The sequence below is a fragment of the Adiantum capillus-veneris genome, chromosome 9 (genome assembly GCF_014529385.1).
Source record: "Adiantum capillus-veneris isolate H3 chromosome 9, ASM1452938v2, whole genome shotgun sequence".
NCBI lineage: Eukaryota > Viridiplantae > Streptophyta > Polypodiopsida > Polypodiales > Pteridaceae > Adiantum > Adiantum capillus-veneris.
The window spans coordinates 160,265,180-160,290,163 of record NC_140939.1 but is presented as its reverse complement, the minus strand read 5'-3'; the positions used below and the strand labels follow the sequence as shown (position 1 = coordinate 160,290,163).

Genomic DNA, 24,984 nt, shown 5'->3' with positions numbered 1-24,984 from the left:
AAGGATCATATTTCATAGGACAAGTAGTGGTAGGTGGAGGAAATTTCAAAGATTTTGATCTATTAGGAAATCAATTTCCCAAAATTATTTTAATTGCTTCACGTGAAAAAAATTATGGGGGCCAAATCCTATAAGAGATAACCTTTAGAGTCTTTTAGTTCACATAACAATAAAAATCTCAAAAGTGTGAGGAAAAACTCATACTCATGATAGTGGATGGACAAGTCCTTCAAATTTTTTTAAAATGATAACCACATCCCACATTGACTTGACACTTTGAGTGAGGTGGGCACTCTACAAGCTCAAAGCATGCAAATTGGAAAAACCTAAACTACAAACCCATATGTGAGGATGAAGAGGTTGCACGAATCCTCTTTATCATGAAAGGGAGAGAGAACACAATATGCAGGTGCCAAGAGCTCACAAGTAAAAGAGGTCCAAAAATTCGTCACAACATATGTTATCCTAGAGGAGGAAGACTCTTGCATAAAGAGAAACCAAGGTGCAACGGTCTCAATATGGTATTTGTAGACTCTACAATATAGTGGTATCATTGTTCCATACAAAGAGCATGGTTTTGGACTATGGGTTTACTTAATTTTGCACAACTGCAATAGCTATCTTCGCTGAGGAAAAAATGGTTGTCAATGATTCTTTTCCCAATAAAAAGCGAGGGGTTATCAACCCCAAGGGTACAACCTTTAGTAGTAGGCTATCCTATGGACTAAGCACAAGAAGTCCTTGAGAACGACAAGATGAGTGCTTCATTGTCATCAATTGATAAGCATAAAATCAAGAGTAGGAAGGAACAACATCTCAATAGATACAGAAGAAAATGAGATAAAATTTAGTGAAGGGAAGAAGCTGACATTTCATAAGGAGGTCTCTTCTTTCTAGATGGCCCATACACCAAAAAAAAGTAAATTTGCGAGGACATTCTCTATACACCTTAAGCAATGACAAAATTTGAAAGGAAGAAAAGAGGAAATGTGATCAAGCTAGCAAATTTACAAGGAATCATAGGACATGGAAAAAAAAAACATGAGGATCAGCTAAAGAAGAGTAATTTTTATGCTAAAGGAAATTAGTTGAGGAGCGAGCTTGTGGAAAGCAAGGGGAAACAAGAAAGATACACTTGAAGAAACTTGACAAACTAGTTAACTGAGATAAAGGTAGCTCTCACAAGGGAGTTGTAATATTTGTCTACATGTAGGTGAACATGGCTATGACAAAGATGGGGATCATGATCAGGGAGAGGACGAAGAACTAGAGTAAAAGGAACACCTTAAGGTGTCCTCAATTTGCAATAAGAACTTTACTTCATTAAGCTTTGTCAAACATGGGTCCTCATAAGTGTTTAATGGTCGTGCTAAGTGTAGACACTATATAATGAACTCTTTTTGACATGTTACTCTTGATTTGATAATTTCTCAAGTTACATGAGTTGTGGGCTATATAATGTGAGAAGAACAATTTGTTCTACATATACAGACGCGATATACCTTGCGCTACCTTGTTCTTGGTTTTAACATCCTCTTACTACAACTTCAAGAACTTTAGCTCTATGTATAGTTTCAGTTAAATAGTCTTGCAGCTTTATGTATATGGTCTTGCATTTTTGTCTTTTTTCTAACATGTAGTAATATCCAGCTTTTAATTCTGTAATCCTATGCCTAGTATTGGTCCATTATCATATTCTAGTGGATTTGTTGTATTTGAGGCTTAGTATTGTTCAACATCAAGAGCTTGCCTTTCAAGTAATGCCCCCTGTTGGAGAATACATTTTGGTATAGCATGAAGAGGTGTCTCCCAAGAATAGGCATTAGGGGCTTGTACAGTCGCACCCCACTCAACACTCTAGTTTATATGGAGGAGCTCATCCTATATTTGTACATACAAAGTTGATTCTAATGGAGATCATGCTTCTACTAAAGGTGCAAGAGAAATGCGGCCCTGTTTTTGCAAGTTTCAAGAACTACAAATCCACCCACATCTTGGAGGAAGCCTTCAACTACAATTGGGAGCTAGTGTCGTATGGTTTCCCTTGCCAAAGGAGAACGAGGCTCCTCTACTCAGCAAGCTCAAACTAACATAGAAGACTGGGTGCAAGAGTCTCCAAAGAATAAGGGATCACTCCCTCAAAAGCCTTTCAACTTGTATGAGAGGCCAACAATTCTCCATATGCAATGCAAATTTCCACTCCAAAGAAGAGAATATCTATTACCCTAGAAGAGGACTTTCGATCAAAATTTTGACGGGCACCACTCTGGGAGACCCGGTGTCAACTTGGTAGACTGCAATGACTATTGAGTCTCCATCACCTGAATGTTTTGGGTTTTAGGTCGCTTTGTTAATTTGGGGATTCTTTCAGTTAAGCACATGTGCAGGAACATATTGGACTGGGAGGCCAACCAATGAGTGTTACCCCCATTGAATTTCAACACAATATCAAAACCTTGTAGCTCCCTATCAGTGATGCCTTAATTGGGCGTCAAAAAGAGCTTAACAGGAGCCACTATCTATGTACTTCAGTGATAATTTTTTTAGTAAATACATCTGCTGATCCAGAGAGAGAGAGAGAGAGAGAGAGAGAGAGAGAGAACTACAGCTCTTATCTGAATTACATTCAAGTTCTCTTTGCATGTGCTACAAAAGTGCAACTCTTATTGAGATGAAGATCGATCACAACCATCTCGTTGCTTGAACGATATCCTCCGTAAGTAAGTGCAGTAGCATGCCAACACAGCCACCATGTTCCATGCTAAGGTGCCATTAAGCTTCTCTTTAAGGTGCAAAACGAAAACCTTACACATTTGGAGGTGGCCAAATTTTCGCAAAATACTCCTCGAGGCGTCCGGTGTTATTAACGTAACCTTCTAATCCTCTGGCTAGTAGCTCCTCTGCTGCAGGACCCAACGCCTCTGCGAATGTCTTTTGGTCCCACGCCGCTAGCTGCATTTGTAGATTCAGACAAAAGGGCAATGAAGAACCACCCTGCATTTCTAATGCAGAGCATAAATTTTGAGCTTTGTACCTCCTTGGCTGTGAAAGAAAAGGTCTCAGCATCAGCAGGACTCAAACGCCTTGCAAACGAGTACTTGTCATCCGGCAAAGCTATAGATTCTTGAAGTGATTGAAGAATCCTCACTGGAGTTATTATATAATCAACCCTAAAAATATAAGAAAATCAGTTCAAACAGCCATTGTTTTGTGTGGCCACAAATACAAGAATGCCGCAAAGCAATGCAAATTTATCCTTCAAGAACAATTATCTCCCTGAAGGAAAAAAACCTTTGTATCAGATAGAGAGAGAGAGAGAGAGAGAGAGAGAGAGAGAGAGAGATGAAATGTTATATTAGATGTCTTCAAACGGCCAAAATGACCTATGAGACCAAACTGGTACAATCCTTATGGATCTAATCCAATGTCTGGGTACAAAAATAAAGTGAAGTAAAGTGAAAGACTAAGACTAAAAGACTTAAAATCATCAGACTGAAAATCATCATCATCATCATCCATGCCCGAGGATGCCCAGCATCGGGCATTGTCCAAGAAAGTATTGCATCGGTCGCTGAAGAGCTTCGTCAATGTCCGCCTCTGTAAATAGTCGTACTAGGCGTCTCCCATGTCGTGCTAGAATAGTCTTGATTCTCTGGTGGAGCCTCCGTCAATGTCGTCCTCGCCCCCATAGACGTGGGCGTCTAGCTCTGCTGAGCTCAGTGGCTCTGTCCACTAATATACCTCTAGTAGAAGTGGGCTTTGAAGCATGCTCTTCCGGCTGCTGAGTCCCAGCTCTAAAGAAGTCATTGGTCTCCCTCTGTGAATGTCTCCCACTACCTGGTCTCCTCAAGAGACTTTCCCTGTGTCTGCGCAGCTCTAGCAAAAACAACCCAAGGCATCTCTGATCTTGATATCTCATGACTCTAGCCAACGGTCCAAAGCCCTCTCTGAATAGAGAGTGAAAGCAACCTCGTATCTCATAGTATACCGGACAATGACAAATGTAATGTAACTCTGTCTCTGGCTCTGTATGACACAACTGACATATCTTGGCTTCTGTTGGTACTCTCCTAAATCTGCCAGTCTCAATCTCTAGCTGATGCGATGATGTGCGCATCTGACCAATAGCACACCGTATCCCATAGGATAGATGAGTGTCCATATAGGCAGGTCTGATCACATAACCATCCTCTTAGTTGGAGGAGATGCTCTCTATAGAAAGCCATCTTCTTGCCAACTCTTGTACCGGATGTATCCATGTGCTTCTGGTATCTAATTGAATCATGGACTGGAGGCAGTCTATCCATGCTGAAGCCATGTGACGAAAACCATGATGTCATCTGCCCATACCAACATGCTGTGTCCCCTTGTAGCGGTAGCTGTCGGGATGACTCAAGGGCTAGCTGAGCATATCTGTCTCTGGGAAGGTCCCATACATTATGCATGAAGGAAATTGATCTAGTAAGGGCCTCAACTACGAGAAGGGGGGCAGCTAACTCAGCTTGAATAATCTCATGTGGCACTGAGGCCTTAGCCCGAATCATCCGAGAGATCATAGAGACTAGAGGCCTCTCCATACATCTCCATCCATCAGTGCTACCAGATCTGCCCTCGTGGTCCACTGAGGGCCCCCAAATCTGAACCCCACAGAGCATAGCTGAAACCACTAGAGTGCCAGATCTTTGTTCGAGGTTCCTGAAACTGAACCTACGAAAACATCTTCTCCAAACCTCCCAAGGCTGCATAAGCTCACGTCAATCTAGTCTCTGCTGCTCTCCTCAATGAAAATGCCGGTCCACTGAAGACTACCCCAAGATAGGTGTATGCATCTCTGTACTCCACCATCTCCTGACCATATGTAACGTAGGTGTTGACCTCCTCACCCACTGTGGTGTGGTGTTAAACACCATAACCTTGGGTTTCCCCAGGTTAACTGACAATCCACTATCGTAGGCAAATGTGTACAAAGCATCCAAATGACACTGCATCCCCTCCGGGGAGTCGGAAATCAACACAATATCATCCGCATATAACAATAGTGGGATCAATAGTGTGTGTGTGTGTGTGTGTGTGTGTGTGTGTGTGTGTGTGTGTGTGTGAGAGAGAGAGAGAGAGAGAGAGAGAGAGGACTCAAGTGCAAGGCCGGCATATCTGTCTCTGGGAAGTTCCCACATGCGGTGTATGAAGGAGACAGATCTGGTGAGCGCCTCAACCACTAGTGGGGGGGCAGCTAGCTCTGCCCGAATATGGCGCATGGTACTGAAGCCTTGGCTCCAGTGAGCCGCGAGATCATAGAGACTAGTGGCTTCTCCATGTCCCCCCATCCATCAGTGCGACCTGTCCTCCCGTGATGGTCCAATGAAGGTCCCCAAATCTCAGCTCCATAGAGCAATGTAGAAGCCACCAAAGTGTCAAGAGCCAGAGCTTCGTCCGAGGCTCCTGAAACTGAACATGTGAACACATTCTCTCCAATCTACCCAATGTTATGTTGGCTCTGGTTAGTCTAGTCTCTGCTGATCTCTTCAATGAAAATGCTGGTCCATTGAAAACCACTCCAAGGTAAGTGTAAGCATCTGTATACTCCACTGTCTCCTGGCTGTATGTGAATGTGGGCGCTGACCTCCTAATCCACTGTGGCATGGTATCAAATTCCATGACCTTGGTTTTACCAAGGTTAACAGACAAACCACTTTCATGGGCGGACCTATGCAAAGCATCCAAGTGACGTTGCATCCCCTTCAGAGAGTCGGAGATCAACACAATATCATCAGCATATAACAATAGTGGAATCGATGTCCCTGCCAGCTGTGCACCTCTATCACCATCTCTCTCAATGTAGTCAGAAACCTCATCCACATACATACCAAATAGAGTAGGAGAGAGCGGGCAACCCTGCTTCACCCCAATAGTGGAGTGAACCGCTGTAGATAGGCGCTCTGAGGTGCGTACATGCCCCACTAATGACCTGTATAATGCCATGAGCTCTGTGGGTACTCCCATCTCCTGTAATCTGCGCATCAAGCTTGCTCTGGGTACTGTGTCAAATGCTTTGCAGAAGTCCACAAAGCTACAATAGATCCGTCTCCGATGTGATCTGCCCTCCTTAATGATGACTCTGAGTGTCAAGATATGGTCAAGAGTAGAAAAACCTCTCCTGAACCAAATTCCTGCCCGGCTGCGCGTATCCTCTCTCTTTGCCCACCTGCTCAGCTGTTGTTCAAGAATGGATGTGTACAATTGTGCCAATGTGTGTCCGATCATGATAGTGCGATAATTCCCATGCTCCATAGGGTCTCCACACTTGCAGATAGGTACAATAGTAGATAGGCTCCAAGTATCAGGCAAGCCCTCACACATGGCACAGTTAAACATAACTGCTAGAAGCTCTGCTAGTCTATCTTTGGCATGCATGAAGTGCTCAGCCACTAAGCCATCATGATTATATGCTCTCCCAATCCTCATCCTATCAATGGCCTTCCTCACCATCTCAGCGGTGAAAAAAGCACATCTATGGGGACATGGATCGGGGGGGTCGGGAAGGGGCGGCTGTCCAGGAACTGTGTACAAAGATGACGCGTACTAGCCCCAGGCCTCTGTAGAGGTAATGGCGGGGGGGGGGGGGGGGCGTCATGCCTCACGTGAGTCCTGACTCAAGAATAGCTGGTATAGGTCCTGCTCTAGGAGAGCCAAAAATGTCCTCTTCTTCCGTCGCACTAGGCAACGGAAGTCAATCTGTGACTGTCTGTGAGTGATGTCCCCCAAAAGAACCTCCCTATGAAGTATAGTTCTAGTCTCGCGGCATTCCTCATCATACCAACTGTTCTGGGGCATGCTCCCAAAATGGCGTCTCTGCTCAGGCTGGGTGTGTGGGTATGCCTCTACTGCTCCATCATGTAATGTCTGTGTCAATATAGTAGTAAGCTCCTCCAGAGGTCACCCTGGCTCTTCTGTACACAAGCGTCTATAGATCCCATCTATGTATACACAGTCTGTCTCCTGCATGAAAGTGTAGCGAGTAGGGGCTACTGCCTGTGGCCTATGTGCTACATTGAACTGGAAAGAGATGGTCAGCGACACGAGAGCATGATCCACTCCCACACCAACAGGCCAACCGTGAGATCTTGGATAAGAGAGAGAGAGAGAGAGAGAGAGAGAGAGAGAGAGAGAGAGAGAGAGTTGAAATGATATATTAACGTCTTCAAGAGGCCAAAATGACCAATGAGACCAAATTGTTACAAATTGGTGAATTTGATACCTTGTCTTGGTACAAAAAAGAGATGCTAGAATGAATCTAGTAGTGCTACTAGATGTTCGTATTTGACCAATGGCACACCGTAAACCATGAGATAGATGTGTATCCACATTGTTGGGCTGCATCACAAACCCATCCCCTGTAAGTTGGAGAAGATGCTCTTTATTGAAAGCCATCTTCGTACCCAACTCCTATGTGTCCATGTCCTCCTAGTGTCCAACTGGGTCAAGTCTTGGCAAATGAGTGTCCTAATCTCCACCCGTGTAAAAGATAGTGATGGTGCATCAAGGGAGTATTGGAAGGGGGTAAGTTGTCCATGCTGAAGCCATGTATCTGGAATATGTGCATACCAGTATGATGTGTCCCCCTGTAAAGCCGACTGTCTGGAAGACTCAAGGGCCAATCTGACATATCTATCTTTGGTAGTATCCCATAAGCTATGCATAAGGGAGACTGATCCGGTAAGCGCCTCCATTTCCACGGGGGGGCTGCTAACCCTGTTCTAATGATCTCATGTGGCACGGAGGCCTTGGCTCTAATCAGCCGAAACATCATAGATACCAAGGGCCTCTTCATACCTCCATCCATCCTGACCTATAGAAGGTCACCAAACGTGAACCCCATAGGTGTGTTTATCTTGCTTTCCTAAGCCGACACACATTTTTCAAGTGTCTTTATTGTGCCTAGGAGGTTCGATTAATCTTGTTGACGGTCTCGTACATTTCTTCTTTGCATTTTTGAATGGCCTACTCCAAAGGGTTGTCCTTGTCAATTTGCTTCTTCATGTTTGAGAACCGCAATAGGAGACGGAGAGGGAGAGGTAGAGGGAGAAAGAGTGAAAGTTCTTGAGAGAGATAAAATGAAATAAAATATTAACGTCTTCTAAAGGCCCAAATGACCTATGAGACCAAAGAGTTACATCATGGTGAATTTGATATAGGTCTAGATAAAAAGAAAGAAACTAACTAAACATAAACACTACTAGAGTTGTGAAAGGTGGGTATCAAGAGCATAAGGGGTACTTATAGAAAAGGTGGGTGTGTATCTCAGAGATCAGATTATAAAATGGTGGATATGTGTGTATCAAAATTTGGAGATGGCTTGGATCGGTCAGTGCATGATCGTGTCGATGTCCTCCAGGGTGAGAGTCTGCACAAGGCATCTCCCATGTCTCACCAATATAGATTTGCTAGCTGCACTTCATTCATGGGAGCATCCTCTCATCTTGGGCCTTTGGGATCTCTCCAGCTCTGCTTCTCAATCACTCAGTATACCTCTGCTAGTGATATGCCCTATATCCCTCTTCTCTTCTCTGGCTGCTCTCGTCTCTACTCAATCTCTAGACGGAAGAACACAATGATCTGTCTCTGCGTGTGTCTCCTTGTCTGTGAGCCTCTCTCTTTCTCAGTAAAGGTTAAGAACCCTCGGCCGAGATGTTCAGGTTGGCCAAGGTTACAAACCAAGAGTCCTAACCCTCTGGGTCTTCAATGGTTTGACACATTAGCAATTTGTGACATCCCCCCTTTTTGAAAGGAGTAATCGTGCGTGATTATACCTGCAAAACAACTCAAGTTAGATAAAAAAATATCCCAAGGGTCATTCAAATTTCTTATTCCATATTAGAGATCTTGCGTAGCAAAATTAGCCATTACACTCAGAGTGCACTGATCTTTAAAGAGGTGTCTTGATGCACTAAAGTCACATACCCTGGCAATCTCACCCAACTAGGAATATTCATTGTTGACACATCACGATGCAACTTACATCCTCAGACCACCACCCTATGTTGTTCAGAGGTTTCCAGCTTACAACTAAACGATCCCTAGACCACCAATCTACGTGTTCAAGGTTCCACATCAAACATGAGCACCCCTCTCACGAAAGCCCGAACCGAAGATATTCAAAAAGCAAAATAGAAAACAAGCATTCTAAAATCGGCACCAAAACAAGTTCAAAACAGGTCATTTCTACTTCAAACAAGTTTTCTAACAGTATTGTCAAACAAGGTTCAAAGAGTATTCTAATACAAATCAAACTTAAAATCATTTGAGGTTGATTTCTGTCAATCGAACTTTGATGACGATTGGCTTATCGTTCTGCTACAAAGTGATGTGCAGTTTTGAATCTCGATGGTCGACGCTTCTTGTCATGCCAAGGCATGCCCAAAAGAGCATCACAATTGCCCAACTTCATGATGTGAAAATCTGCTTTGCCATGGTACCCTTGAATGGTGACTTGAAGAGCACCAACGAGGGGTACAACCTTTTGAGTTTTCCTTGTAGCTAGCAAGTTGATCGTACTCAAAATCCATCTATTTCAAGAATTCTGAATGGTTGAAATTCTCGATGGCTCCTAGGTTGAGGAAGCTAAGTGCCTTAAAGCCATTTATCTTTCCATAAGCTCTGTATAATTCATTGGAACCTTCAAGGGCAATGCCATAAATGTCAGGGACAAGTCCCACCGCACTTTTGGCTCTCTTTGCTTGTAGTAGGGTGTCTCGTTGGTATTTGGTCTCGAGTCGAGTTATCACGAGAATCCCAAGGATCTGTTTGTTGTGGTCGAGGGTTCTAAGTGTTGGTCGGCTGCGTAGCAGATTCCAATTTTCCTTGCATAAGTTTGTAACCAACTGTAGCATGGTCCATTAGTTCTTGCATAGTAGATACTTGTTTAGATAGACAATATTCCTATTATGGTGATGGCAAACCGATTGTATAGCGCTTGCATTGGTCCTCCAAGGTAATCATCTTGAAGAAAGACACCGGCAAGTAAACATTGAGAAACCTTTGGTTGTATGTCTTCCATTGTTTCTGTGGAAAGCAATTTCAAGTTACCCCATTCTGCCAGAAGCTGTACTTCGAACACGGAGGTCATGTAGCTTCGGACAAAATATTCTTGAAAGCTTGCCAAGTCCTTGGAGCATGCGGCTGGGTAGCTATTGATCTCCACCACAGCATAGCATTATCATTGAGAAATCCTGCAGCTCGAGAGATTTTGATTCTTCTATGTAGTTTCCCAAGGCATAGATGTTGTCAAATTGTTGCACAGACTGCAAGGATTTCTTCCCATCTTTCACTCTAGAAAAAGCGAAAAATTTTACATTAGTTCCACCATCCTTAAAATCCTTTGGTTGATTTGGTGCGACTCCAAGATGTGAATAATAATAGGGACAACCATAAGGACTCCAACCATTGTATCCGGGTGGAGGTGGAGGAGGTGGTGGCATGAGGGAAGAGGAGGCGGTTGCACTAGGTACACATCAAGAGATTGAACCAAATACTTGAAAACTCAGTCAACTGGAATCGAAGACTGAAATCCTTGAAATCCTTTTGTTGATTTGGTACGACTCCAGGATGTGGATAATAATAGGGCTCCCCCAATTGAAATCGAAGACTAAGTAGGTTGTTGATTAGAAGCCCTTGTGCTTTCTAGTGCCGGAGGAGGAGGAACAGCTTGAGGCAACAAAAAAGGTAACATGTATTTCTAGTACTGTTGAAACCTCTGCAAAACTGGGAGATTTTGTTGAGGATGCTTTGAAAGATGTCGCGAAGCTCGTCGAGGAGAAATTGCAAGTACTTTGTGGAATCCAGAAATGCCATCTTGCTCTGTCTATTCTTGGGAGGACCGGTATGCTTTCGATTGAAGCTCTAACATTTGTAACGAGACCAGCACCACATGCTAGCTGAAAGAACAGACTGGGACGGACGTTTAGCACTTTGAACAAGTGAACAGAACGAAAGAGAGAATCCACAGGAAACACGAAGTGTAGTTCCACTCCCAGATTGCAATGGCGCTAAATGATGGCGCCCCTTTCAGCATTTCTTTATATTGCTTCAACACGGTACAACTCTGTGACTCTGCTTTGCATCTCCTGAGTACCATGCCGGAGAGTTAGCCCACAACACATATATATAGGCTCTTGGCCTGTACAAAAGCAGTTACATGAAAAGAAGCAAGCCTAAAAGCAATTGGTTTAAAAGCTAGCATCCATGGGAACAATCCGTACGCTACTGCCACGTCATCAATCGACAACCCAAAAAGCGGAGATTCCATACAACCTCCCACGTCATCAGTTTCTCTGCAATTTGGAGTTTTGAGTGTGTGTGCTGCTTTATTTTAAGTTGGCCCCTCGGCCAGGTTTTTGTAAGTTGGTCGGGGGTTAGAGGTTTTTAATCCTAACCCATTATAATAATAGGGCAACTCGGTAGGAACCTACAAGTTGGTGGGAACGACTTCTTCATTTGCTTTTGCTAGGGTTCAGGCCCCTAGGCCGGGATCTACAGGTTGGCCAAGGTTAGGATCTAGGAGTCCTTACCCTCTCACTCTTCACTGGTTTGACATGTCAGAAGTTTGTAACAACCAAATACTTGGAAGATTCACAATCCATTCCATGTGAGTCTCTTGAGACCTTTCAAAGGTGAAGTGCCAGAGGAAAAGGAGCAAGACGAGCAACCAAAAGTGGATGAGACAGAAGAGATTCTCATTCGAGAGCAGGTCCTAGCACATAAAGAAAGGAAAGTGAAAGGTAAGTTGAGCACAAACATTTGGTCAAGTTCAAGAATTATCCGGCTCTTGATGCTTAGTGAATGGAAGAGGACTTAGCAAACACTCCTCAGATACTAGAGCTTTACCTTGAGGCTTTTGGTTAAGCTCCGAAGTTACCAATGATTCAACAGGTTGAATCTGATGTGGTGCGGACTGCACAAGAGGGGAGTCACTCCACTCCTTTGTCACATGTTACCTCGATGGTAATAAAGTCACTCATTTCTTGAGAGATTGCAAGGATACTGAAAGGCTGACAATATTCTGTTGAATGACTTTATGATACGATTTGTACATTTGAAATGGGAATTCCTATAATGAATATCTTACATGTGCTCTCCCAAGTGTGTGCTGTTTGAGTATGTGCCAGAAAGATGAAATTGCTGCAACATTTTGTCTAGTCACCTGAGAGGTGATGTGAATGTGATAGGAACGAGATTTAGTAGATCAAGACATCCGTAAAAAGATTAGCGAGGTCTAGATATGATTGCTAAATAAGTTACAATGATCATGATTCTCATCTGAGATCTCGATGGGGATAATGATGCAAATGTTCGGTGAATTTCATCTTTGTGAAAGTGCTGAATGTGTGGTCTAGTATGTCAATCCTTAGAGTCATTGCCTACTGAGCTAGTTTCTGTCCTACAGTTGTTTTTGCAACCGTAATTGAGGGCGATTACAATTCTTTCGAGAGGGGGGTATGTCACAAATTGATGACGTGGCACGCCCAAACTTGAAGATGTTGGCTGAGAGGACACTTGGGGATGGAATTTGAAAATCTAACCCCACATAACTTGCAGATATTCGCTGAGTGGCCCAAACGGGGATTAGGGTCAAAAACCTAACCCTACTTACTTACAAAACTCGGCCGAGGGGCCTAGCCCATTAAAAATAAAGCAAGGACAAAAATTTGCGTAAAGACTCACACGTGGCACACTAAACCAACTGGCTCGCGATTTGTGGAGATGACATGTGAACTTTACAAACATTCTGCGATTCACAAAAGTGCCCCGGGGATACCAGATTTTGGGTCTACAACTTCCATCCAGATATTTCAGAGATTGGTAGCAGTCTCGGAGTTTGCCTAGAGAGGGTGGATCATTGTCCGATGGTGTATACACTCCGACTCTTCGAGTTATTCTTCATGTCTCGTGTGAAGAATCCTTCTCCCCTACCACATCACCAGCAGGCCAATTCATGGGCCACTACACTACACCTGGTTGCATTACAGCATGTGCATGAACATTGTAGCTTTCTCCTTGTTTCACAACTCCATCTTCAAAATTAACCACATAATTTGTTTTATAAAGCCTATGTCAATAAGCATACATTTGTTGACTTTCTGAGGTTGTCCTAGTAGGAGATACACAACAGCCTAAAAACCAACTTAAAACTGAAAGAAGACCATAAACCCTAAATAAGGACGATATGTTGAAATTTCTGGCGAATGCCGACGACTTTAAGCTGAAGCAAAAGCAGAGATACACTGGAAATAAGAAACCACATGGCATTGTCACAAGCATCACACACGACTGTTAGCAAGTCTAAAGTGAAACGATGTCATTCAGGCTCACTCTACTAAGCTGAATTTTGGTATAGAGTGCTACATACCCAAGAATGCTGAAAAGATCTTGCTTATTCCTTACCGCTGCAGCCATTAACTTTGACTTCAACCCATTCTTGTGTATGTAATAATAAGCCTTTTTGACCTACAAAAACAGAAACAATTAATGGGATTCCCTTGCAGTAAGAAGATTGCACATGCAATTTTTTTAATAACCACCTGGTGTTCAATATGGTATTACTTCTTGATTTGAAAACATAGATTCTAGATGAGCTTAAATCAAGAGGCACAGCATTTATGACAAAGACCATAACATAACTTTAATTTGAGGATCATTTTGTATTCTATTCTGTGCAACAGTCTAGAGGCTTCAACCCTTAATCATTGTGTATATACATCTCTATCATGGACATTTGAACTCTATGGTCTCCAGGTATTACCAACTACATAATGCACGGTGAAATCCCTACAAAATTAATGATACATCATACAATCAATGGCGACAGCTAGCGGTGGCTGTTATAAATCCCCCTTGATGGTAGAAAGAGTGCTAAACAATAGCAGCCTCCCAGGGATCACCATGCAAGGTCTCAAAGAATGCTCTACTCATTCCCTGGAGAGATGGGCCATGTCTGTGCTTAAAAACACAGATCAACCTAGAACTGGTTGCACCACTGGGAATCTCCAACGACCTCTAGCAAAGAAATGAGCTGGTAGTTGAATCTGAATGAAGGGAAATCAAAGGAATCAAGGGCTCTCTGCCCTCCAAGAGGTATTCTCTCTTTGAATATCTTGCTTAATCAAGATTTGGAAAATCAGATGGTATTGCTTGAGGAGTTGTTTAACACTCAAAAGTATACTATCCAATCCTTCCGATTTTTGCTTTAAAAAACGGAAAAAAGAAAGCATCAGAGCCTATAATAGAGTATGTGGGTCACTTGTAAGTGGTGCTGGAGCTCAACCAAGATATCGGGACTATACATGGGAGTGTGGGCAGGGAGCGTGTCCCAGTTTCACCACTATCCTCATTATCATTATATGGCTTTATCCTAGCCCTATGCGATTGGGTGGAAACTCGGAGCTCAAAACCACAGCCTGCGAATGTTTATACAAGAAAGTTGTAGCATTGTCATATCACCAGAGCATCAGATATCAACCAAAGCGTGTCTCCTCCTCGTACTGAAATAGAGAGATTTGCTGATCATCTTCATGGTTGACTTACTTTTGTCAAAACAAAACATCTGCTCCTACTGCATCTTAACTTTCAGGGTCTGCATTATGATAATCACAAGGCAAAAGAGTGCATTTACCAGATCGATGCCAGGGTCCTCTCCTTTTTTTGAAGCTTCCTCGATCTCATGATCTCCTGAATGGCTTCTTGCCCAATCCTACTCAACATCCATCATTTGTCACCTAGACATTCAGATCCCTGTACAATCCATATAATGAGGCTTACCCGCAGTCTTCCAATAAATATTTGAATGACCGATGCACCAGCTTGAGCAGCTGCAGCTGCCTGTGTAAAACTGCAATAAGTAGACACGACATGAATCAGACTTACGAAGGGTCTCTGACAGCTTACAAAGATACGAACAGAATTCCACCTGTAAACAAATGTGACATGAGTTTGGACTCCCTCGGCTTCTAATACCCTTACAGCTTCAATGCCCTGCACCAACGGACAAAGTTTTTAACAATTTCTTAAGTTTGGTGCTAAACTAAAGAGCTTTTAATTGCTTGAACTGCTTGGGCCATATTGTCTTTGTACTGCAAGAATTAAATTCACGAAGCAACTTGGAGCCAGCTGTGACTTTTTCAGATCCTGAACTGTAGCTATTGGAGAGTGGCTGGAAGGTTCTGTAGAGCAAGTAAAACTAGAAAACTCTCCTGACTGTCGTGGTCATTTTGGACAAAGATGCACATGCGCATTAGGATGCATCCCTCACCAACCAAACCATCAAATCAAGAAAATCAAACAAAGAGGAGCAACACAAGACCTTCGAGCCACTTTTTTTTTTTCCGAGAAAAAGATCCTTCTATTAGTTAATGAAAACTGCCCATAGGGCTACAACCACCTCTGCAAGAGAGGGCTACAACAATCATGATGAGGAGACTCTCCCAATGAAAAAACAGCATATGTACAATGAGGCTAAATCAAGAGATGGGAGGAGGGAAGAGCCACACAGGTGGACCGTAGTGCCATCTGAGCACACCCTAGACCATAGTGAAGAAAGGCCAAGGATGCCAGAGTCGAAGGAAAGCCTCTTTGCGCTCCCGCATGCGGTCAGAGCTGCCCTGGAGTCTCTCGAACTGTCCTCTAAGAGTATGGATCAGCTCTAGCCAAAGATCCCGAACAGTCTCTGCTGGTGGTACAGGGCGAGCCTCGAAGATGCGGAATCAACGGGCCCGCCAGATGAACCAGAGTGTCAAGCCGCTGATGAGCTCCCAACACCCCTATGGAGTAAGCTCTGTAGCAGGCTGGAGTGTAGGTCGACCTCCCTGCATCACTATCATCCTGCTGGTGGAGGATAGCTCAAACTGAAGTGTCGAGTCCGTGAGAGTAGACCAAGCAGCTGCTCCCCATGTGTACTGTCGAGCTGTGGAAAGAGCTGGCATTAGTTGAAGAACACGAAGCCACACCTGTTGTGCCAAAGGACAGTCCCAAAGATAGTGACACTGACTCTCCACAAGATCGTCACGAGCTGCACATGCGGCCGAGAGACCACTATGTACAAGCCAACTCCCAACTGTTGTACTCGGTGTGCAACCATCCACTGGAACAAAGTGACTCGCTTCAGCTGTATGGAGTCCCACAGCTGCTCCCAAAAAACTGCCAAGAACTCAGCTCTGAGACCCTCCTCCTGCCAATGAGGTGCTGCAGCAGCACGAGCCTCTCTCTGCGCTGCCAGTTCGTACGTCCCAGTCGAACAGTGTACTGAAAGAAAGGGACACCTGGATGGTCTACTGAGGAGAAAGGGTCCCTCCAAAGCCACTGTCCAGGATCCCACTGTACTCTTGCCAGTGGACAGCTCTCCCAAGCCCACAGTCTCGAGTGGCCAGTCTCAAGAGCTGTTGGGTCGGGATTTATGACACAAGTCCTCCCATAGATGCCCACCACTCGGTCCTCTGAAAACGGCACTCTGCCACCTGTGGAGCCTCTACTGCAACTCTGTGTAAACGTCCCTCACCCTGTAGCTCGAAACACAGGGAGGGTATAGTCTCTGAGCAAGCCCGAACTGAGATGAGAACCTCCAGTCATGTGAAGGCTCCCATCCATCTGGGCGCTGCTGACTCGAGAGGTGTGAGCCACTCAGCTGGTACTGCCTCTGAGATGCCCTGACACATGCTCTGCACCCCTCTCATGCCCTATAGCTGAATGCCTGAAGCTCCTCTGACAAGCCTGAAAACTGTAACCAATCACCTAAAGAGCATGTTGGACCCTCTGCCATGGGACCCTAGGAAACATGAGGCCAACTACCAACCAAGTGGCCTCTCTGAGTGCTAACCATGGGGTTCTAAACAAGGGGCTGTCTCAGACGCTCCTCCGTGCAAGTAGGCTGACGTTGCTCCAGGCCTCTCCGCAGTTGCTCCCAAGATCGGAGTATACTCACAGCGAAGCCGTCCTCCAGTCTCTTGCTCAAGCCAACTCTACGCATCTCTGTGAAAACCCATCTAGTCAAGGGTCGTCGGGGGCCTCCAGCCTGAGGCACCCTAGCACTAAGCCGCTGAAGCAAGAACTCCTTCCAGGGCTCCTCACCTAGAAGAAATCCTCTGACGATAAACTTTCCAAGAAGGGCTCTGCTCTGCTGTGCTGGGTCTATGATCCCCAACCCTCCCTGAGAACAAGGAAGAGTGATGCCCTGCCATGCCACTTTGGCTCGGGCTATCTGAGTGTCACGCCCTGACCAAAGGAAGTTCCTGATCAGCCTCTCTACCTGGCTGATACGAGAACTCGAGAAGATCCAACAAGAAGTGATGTACCACATAGTAACCAACAACACCTGGTTGGCCACTACAACTCTGCCTGCCAAAGAAAGTCATACGGAGCTCCAATGTAACAACTTCCTCCTGATAGACAGGAGGAGGGGGAGGAGGGGAGCAATTTGCTGCTCCAGAGACAAGTCCAAACCAACCTGACAGCCCAAATACCGAGCTGCAATCCCTCGGGGAATCCACCTGAAACCCTCACCTGGCATCCAATCGGGCGTAGGAGCACTACCAACCAAGAAAGCCACAGTCTTTCTCCAGTTGATCAGTGCGACAGATGCACAACAGAAAGTCTCAAGAGCATGCTCACACCTGTGAAGGTTGGCCTCCTAGCCATCCCAAGTACAAAGTTGAGTCGTCTGGCAAACTCAGTGTCCAGTAGCTCATCTCCCCAAATAGGGAGCGCTAAGCCACGTAAACCAACCTGTTGTGAAACCAAAAACCTGCTCATCACCTCAGCATAGAAGAAAAAGAGGAAGGGGGCAAGAGGGCAGCCCTGTCTGGCCGAACGTGTGAGCATGAATCAATCACCTCTACCTCCTGACAAAAGTACCTGACTGTGCGCCCGTCTGCACAAAGCTGACACCCCTTTGATCCAAGCATCTGAGAAGCCCATCTTGCATAGAGTGCCCTCCAAAAAGTCCCAGTCAACTCTGTCGTAGGCCTTCTCAAAATCGAGAAGAAGAATCACTAGATCCTCACCACGGAGCCGCGCGAGGACAGAAGCCTCCCAAAAAGTAAAGACGTTGTCAAGGATACTACGCTCCTTGACAAAACCTCTCTAAGTCCCATGTATAATGCTCTCTAGAAGTGGCTGAATCCTCAAACTCAGAGCCTTGGCAAGAATTCTGTAGGTTGAGTTGAGGATGGTGATGAGGCGCCACTGTCAAATCTCATCCAAGGAACCACCCTCCTTGGGAATGAGGTAAATCAGGCCCTCACTCATGCTGTTAGGCATCTCTCCTGTGTGCAGGATGTACTGAAAAGGACTGCAGAGATCTGAGCCAAGTAAGTCCCAGTACTCCAAGAAGAAGCTTGGAGTCAAGCCATCCTCACCCGGACAGCTACCATGGGGGAGTGCTCTAAGAGACGTGTGTAGTTCCTCTAGCTGAAGAGCCAGCTCAAGCCTCTGGTGCATCTCCTCGGTCACAAGACAAGGCATCTGTGCCCACACCTATTCTCTGCATGCATCCTGACGCTCTCACTGAGGCTCTGTAGACAGTAAATCACGGTAGAAGTCAGTGGCAACTGCACGCATGTCCTCTGGCTCTGAAGCAACTGACCCGTCGGGCCTCCTCAACTGATTAACCTTGGCATGCATATGCTGAGGTTCCACTGCCTCAAAGAAAGCGTCTGTCACTCTGTCACCCACCTCGGTCCACTGAGATGCCTGTCGGTGGAAAGCAAACTCATGGCGCCTCTCCTTTGTGCTGACGAGCTCTTGGCGAGCCTGCTGTAACTGCTCCTCCAACCAAGGACTGTCTGGATGCTGCTCCTGTATCCTCTGCAAGGAAGCAACGCCCCGTCGGAGATGCTGCTCCTCTCTCGTTGCAGCCAGGCGAGCCGAAGACTCCTGAAGAAAGAGTTGACTAAGCTGAGCAAGTCCTGAGGCAACTCTATCAGCAGGAGAATCCTGCATGTCTACGCTCTCTGTCCGAAGAGCCTCCACTCGCTCCCTAAGCGTTGAGTCCAATAAGACCCTCTCTGGGATGCGAAGCATCGTGCTCCCCCTCCTCTGCCTATCAGTCACTGTGAGGATCACTGGAGCATGGTCCGAAAAGGAAGTCCCTTTCAGAATGCCAACTGTCCCACCCAAGTCACAGAAGTGGTCACTAGTGTAGAAGCGATCTATCCGAGATAGATTCACGCCTCCCACTCTGCGGTCCGAACGAGAAAAGGCCAATCTGTCTGGGGGCCTCGCACTAGAATGCTCCCACACATCGAAAACCCGTAGAGTCATACAAAACCTCTCCCAAGCTGCCAGCTCAACTCCATGCACAGTAGTATGGCTACCACCAATCCTGTCAGAGGGTTCCTCCAACATGTTGAAGTCGCCCCCTATACACCATTGCTCTGCCGACGGTAGAGACTCGACAATCTGAGACCAAAAATCTGCACATGCACTCGCCACATTGGGAGCATAGATGTTCACGAAACCCACAAGACAACCCTGAACCTGCATAGTGATCCACGGAGCCCTGCCTGGCACAATAATCCCTCTGCCCACAATGGCCTACTGCAAAGAATCCGCAATAGTCATACATACCCCGCCCTGGATGCCTCCAGGTCCAAATGCAGCTGACCAAAAAGTCTCATATCGTCCACGCAAAAGCTGACCACAACGTCTAATGCGGCTCTCATGCAGATGATGCTCTTGTAGCATAAGAAGGTCAATCTCTCCTCCCACAAGGCATCGTTGAAGCTCCTGACGTAGTCGGCCCTTCTGACGCTGAAACTAGGGTCCACCTAGTCCCTGTACATTCCATGAGACAATCCTCATGGGGAGCGAGAGAGAACTGATGCTGCTGCAACAGCTAACCGTGATATCTTCGAGGCAAGCTTGGATGGGGAGTAATCCGCATCCGAGCGTCCTTGAGATAGGCGTGACTGCAAAGAGTGTCTAGTCGAGGCCCAAGTAGACTGAGCCGTGCGTAAAGCAACCTTCTCTATCCAGGAGTCCTCATGTATGTGTACATAGCATGGCGGGCTCTGCGTGTTAGCAAAAAAGTGAACCACAATGTGTCTACATCCTGCTGCGTCTGGAGGTGTCACAACAAACTTGGCCAATGGCCAAAGAGTCTGAAGCAAGTCTGTAACCCCTAGGTCTCCCATGTGGTGAGAGAACTCTAGGGCCTGTGTCTGCAGCCACTCCAACACTGAGTCTATAGTCCACTCAGCCTGGTCCTTGCCGCATAGGGGAAAAGAGAAGCCAACCGCTGAGTCCAAGGCCTCTATCCCCCTAGCTGCAAGGAACGGTGCATGAACTCTGAAGCAGGCTGCCTCAAGGTCTGGTGAGGGGTCGTCGAGAAACCGTGTAAAGTCGTAGGCAAAGAAATCCCAACGGCGACGATTGTCGAAGCTCGTCAGACCTTGAGGAATTGCTGCAAAGGGAGAAATCTGCACCAGAAGAGGGGGTCGCAAGAAAGGCTGTCCCTCTCTCGCTAAGCGACTCGTGGCAAAGGCGCTGCCAAGAGATCTCCTAGCAGCCGAGGAAGGCCCTGCCCCCTGGGACGGCTACGGGGCTGGAGCGGGAGGAGGTGAGGGAGCAGGGGGAGAAGGGGGAGAGGGGGATCAACAAAGGTAGGAGGGCGAGCTGGAGAGGCAGAGGGAGAAGAAGGAGGGGAGGGGGCGGAAGAGGGGGGGAACTTGGGGGGAGGAGGGGCTGTTGAGGGTGAGGCTGAGATGGAGGCTGGAGCAGGGACCTCGTCCTGTTGAAGAGGGTCGAATCGGTTCCCCGTGGGAACCCACTGCTAGGCAAGAGCCTGAGGACCACTCTAAGTGTCAGGCTGGCGCGAAGGCCCCTGCTGACGTTGACCACGAACCTACTACAAGTCGTCCTCTACTCGAGCCCCTGGCTCGGAGGGTGGCTCTGCCTGCATACTCTATGACTCTGCATGTTGCTGCTAACCAACCCTTGCGGGCTGGGGCTGGGCCTGGGCCTGGGCCTGGGGTGGAGGTCGGGGTCTCCTCCGTGGACAGGCCTTCGCAAGATGGCCCATCTATCGATACATGAAACACTGATTCGGGAGGCCCGAATACTCCACGCTCTGTCCGAACCAACCCCCACTCACCCGAGGAAGTAGGATAACCTTGGGGAGAGTGTGGGTGTCCCTAACCAAAACACGTATTGAGGGAATGACGTGAGCTGAGGTTACCGTGCTAGGTGTCTCTAGGACAGTCCCAATCTCTGAGCCTATCCTGGACAAAAGTGGTAAGTACTCCCTCCTCAAACCAGGAAAGCAGACGGAGATGGGAAGGTCTGCCTTCTCTACCAGAACATCCGAAGCTGGGTCAAAACCATGTCTGCACTGTCGAAAGTGGGCTTGAATTGCTCGGATGGTCAAGGGGCTCATCGTGATGACCTTGGACACCATCTTGGAGGTCTCAAACTCTATCTAATAGTAGCCACGTCCAAGGAACTGCACGGCCAAGATCTTGCCCACCTCTGCGAGAAGGCGGCGGGCCTGGAGAAGATGACGCAGGGTCTGGTGCCGAGAATGTTGAAGATGACAGAGGTCGCCTGCAGGTGTTCCACCTCTGCGGCTAGAGCCTAGGCTCGCTTGCTCTGTCGGTGATAAAGCAAGTCGAATGGTGGGCTCAGTGGGGTTGGGCGAGGGGACTTCATTGGAGTTCCTCTGCGGCGGAGCTTGAGCCTCCATCTGTGTCTGCTGCTGCGAGGAAAGGGCGGAGAAGCGTCGACGAAGGGAGAAGCTCCTACTAGACTGAGCACGTCAAGGGTGCTGGCGAGGCCCGACAAGCTGAAGTGGCTAATGGTGAAGTGCAAGCGGGCGGGCGGGGAAATGGGCCGGCTGGCGAACAGGGCAGCAGCTGGGGACGGGCAGGCAGCGGGTGGGGGCTGGCGAAGGACAGCGGATGGGGCTGGCGACGGGCAGCGGGTGGAGGGGGCTGGCGACGGGCAGCGGGTGCGACAGTGGGCAGGGCAGAGCGCGCAGGAGGGTGGACGGAGGGGCTACGCGAGGGGAGAAGGAGGGGGGGTGCGGGCAGCAGCAGCGAGCCTCACGTTTACCTTATTTGATTTTACCTTCGAGCCACTTCAACTTCATTATAAGGACAAATATGGAGAAGGTTATCAGCGAACTATGTTGCAGTAAAATCAGAAAGCAAACATCCATTGGCAAAATAAGTCCTTGGACCTGTGTCAAACAGAACAGGTCAATGGATCACCTTTCATCTCCGAGCCTTCAAGCACCCATTACTAATTAGTAGCATTAAAGTTGGCCAGCCTTTGTGATCTCACAGTAGAGGGCAATATTTTAACATGATTGAAGCGGATGGAATGTAGAAGTGCAGACTCTCTATGTGCTCATCCATCGCAAGCATGAGATGCACACTGAACAAACAGTTGTGTGTGAGCTTGGCAACAACGTTGAAAGTTTGAGTTCTTTGTAAACATTCTGCTTCTTCACAAACATTCTGCCCTTCAGTTTTTCAATCCTAAAGGGAGTCTCGCTGCGAGAAAATCTCCAGAGAAGTATGTGGCCATCTCCGCAAGTCAAGAGGTTTTGATAGCCAGTGACCTCTCTGCACGTTAAATTGTTGAAGCTGGTGTATCCCAACACGAGATTGCTAGCACCGATGATCTCAAAGGAATCAAGGACTCACTTGTGATTGTCGCTATTAGTGCTCCCAAAGGATCCATCTTGTCCACATGCCATGACACAAGCAACACACCCACCAAGACAAACATGAGGAACTGCCATCTGACTCACAACCCAGCCATACAGCTCGACTTGCACAGCCCCAAGCCTAAAAGAAAGCAATACACTTGCCTTGCCGGCACCCCATTCCACCAACTCACACCTAGACCAAGTATGCTTACCAAAGGGCTCAGTTCACACATGCCTACATCCTGGCTTGTTCAGGATAGTTTGGACATGCCAATGATCACACACACAACAGACACCCATCCTGATGCCTAGGGGATGTAACACTTTCCCCTTCATGTTAAGTTCCACTGCTGCTGGTGTCCTTGGTAGCAACCTTGGTGATAAAACTCAGGAGCCAACTCTGAACAATCTTACTTACTCTGTGAAAAAAAAGAATTTAAACCACGTCGCATGTGTTTCTCTGCGTAACAACAGAGTAAGATGCCGCTTTTTGCTCCCTGGAATGTTCTAAGAACCGCTCTCCAGAGAAAGCGATGTCAAACTACTGTACAAACTCAAGGGCTCGATGGGTGTCGTGGCCTAACTCCCTTCCTTGAACTCCTTGGTTTTCTTGTTGATCTGGTCATTGTCAAAAGAGGATGAGCTCTCCTCCTTTAAACGGCTAGATGGCCTTTCATGGCTTCTAGACTTTGTTTCAAAAATCTTCTTCGAAAGAATCTTGTCTTAGATGCTTAGAAATTGAAGAAGCTTCTTAGCACCCTCAAACACTTCAAATGGCGCCTTCCCCATGTGTTGTTGTAGGCAAACTCCACCAAGGGCAAATACTTTTCCCATTTAATCTTCTAATCTGAAGAAGAAGACTTCATCAAATTCAAAACCATTGGATTGGCTATTTCAAATTGCCCATCTGTCTACACGTGGAGTGAGGACGAGAACTGCAACCACGTGCCAATGTTCTCCCAGATTGCCGTCCAAAATAACTAGTAGACCGGGGATCTTTGTCCGAAACAATGGACTCAAACATGCCATATATTCGAACAGTTTCGCCAAAGGATCGGGCTTAACTGTCTTCTTTACTGCAGAGCAATGAGCTTGCTTATTGAATCTGTTGATGACTGTCCAAAGGCCATCATGCCCACTCTGTGTCTTTGGGAGATCAATGATAAAATCCATTGCAATACTTTCCTAGGGGCGGGTGTAATGGGTAAGGGTTGTAGTAATCCTTGTGCCTTATGCCTGTCAAAGTTGACCTTCTGACATACGAAACAACTGCAAACAAAGTTGTCCACATCCTTCTTGAGTCTCGATAACGCTCCACACCTTTTAAGGTTATGACAAACTTGGGACACTCCAAGTCAAGATTCTACCGCAACACAGCATAGATTCACTTCAAAACAGGTCACAGTTCACAACTGATTCGACGCAGCCCGGCGGAGTTCCGTGCCTAGAGATATTGGCCCCAAAGACTGGCGCCCCTTTCGGTATTTCTTTTTGTATTAATCTGTAACTCAAAGTACAAGGGAGTGGGAGGGGTCTCACTCACAGACTCTGCGTCCAGATGCTCTGCAGAGCGAGAGCCCAACCACCTATTTATTGGTTTACAAGGGATGCCCAAAGCAGAGCCCCAAAAGCTGCCATCTTTTCACATAAGTTTAAAATAAAGCAAACTGCTCAAAAGCTTCATAAAAATAAAGCAAGGCTTCCAAAAGCTTCGCCCAAACATTGCGTAGGATTTTCAGCCCAGCTTGCGTAGGAAAAAGCAATCCATACACCTTAGCCACGTCAGCACAGTTTCTGGAAATCCCGCCGCATTTTCTGAGGGTCCACGTCAGCACTGCAACGCGTGTTTTCCAGGTTCTGTCAGGGTGTGTGTACCGCTGCCCACTGGCCACGCCGCGTCACCGGTTTGTAAAATACCCCCCTCTTGAAAGCATTGCAATCGCCCTCGATTACGCCTGCAAAAAAGGCAGAGGCCATAAACTGTCTTAGCAGACACTAACTATTAGTACCGACGCACTAGGAACAACACATCTAGCGCATGTACCAATCGACAATCACATCAGAGGACATCACATGACAAATCACATTAAAAAATTCATTCGGATCTCAAACCATGATTAATCGGCAACGTGTTTAGCAATCGCATCTAGATCCACTCAGGACCTCATAGATGCCCGATTAACTAATCCTTATTGCAATCACATCTATCGAGATCTTTCTGACCGAAATGCTGCAGTCATTTCGTCTATCAGTTCTTGCACTTAAACAACTCAAGAACAAATCAGTATATATTA

The 24,984-nt window shown here is 46.5% G+C and overlaps 1 protein-coding gene across 1 annotated transcript in view; it reads right to left on the bottom strand.

Moving 5' to 3' along the window:
- Window positions 1-2,484: 2,484 nt before the first annotated feature.
- LOC147451474 (Aldolase superfamily protein) overlaps window positions 2,485-24,984 on the bottom strand; it is a 51,966-nt gene continuing 29,466 nt past the window's right edge. The window contains exons 9-14 of the mRNA XM_086520367.1: window positions 14,960-15,024; window positions 14,812-14,881; window positions 14,666-14,743; window positions 13,403-13,500; window positions 3,035-3,170; window positions 2,485-2,952 (exon numbers count right to left, since the gene is read on the bottom strand). Coding sequence (XP_086376493.1) covers window positions 2,806-2,952; window positions 3,035-3,170; window positions 13,403-13,500; window positions 14,666-14,743; window positions 14,812-14,881; window positions 14,960-15,024 — 594 coding nt within the window. The 3' untranslated portion in view covers window positions 2,485-2,805. The remainder of the gene's footprint in view (window positions 2,953-3,034; window positions 3,171-13,402; window positions 13,501-14,665; window positions 14,744-14,811; window positions 14,882-14,959; window positions 15,025-24,984) is intronic.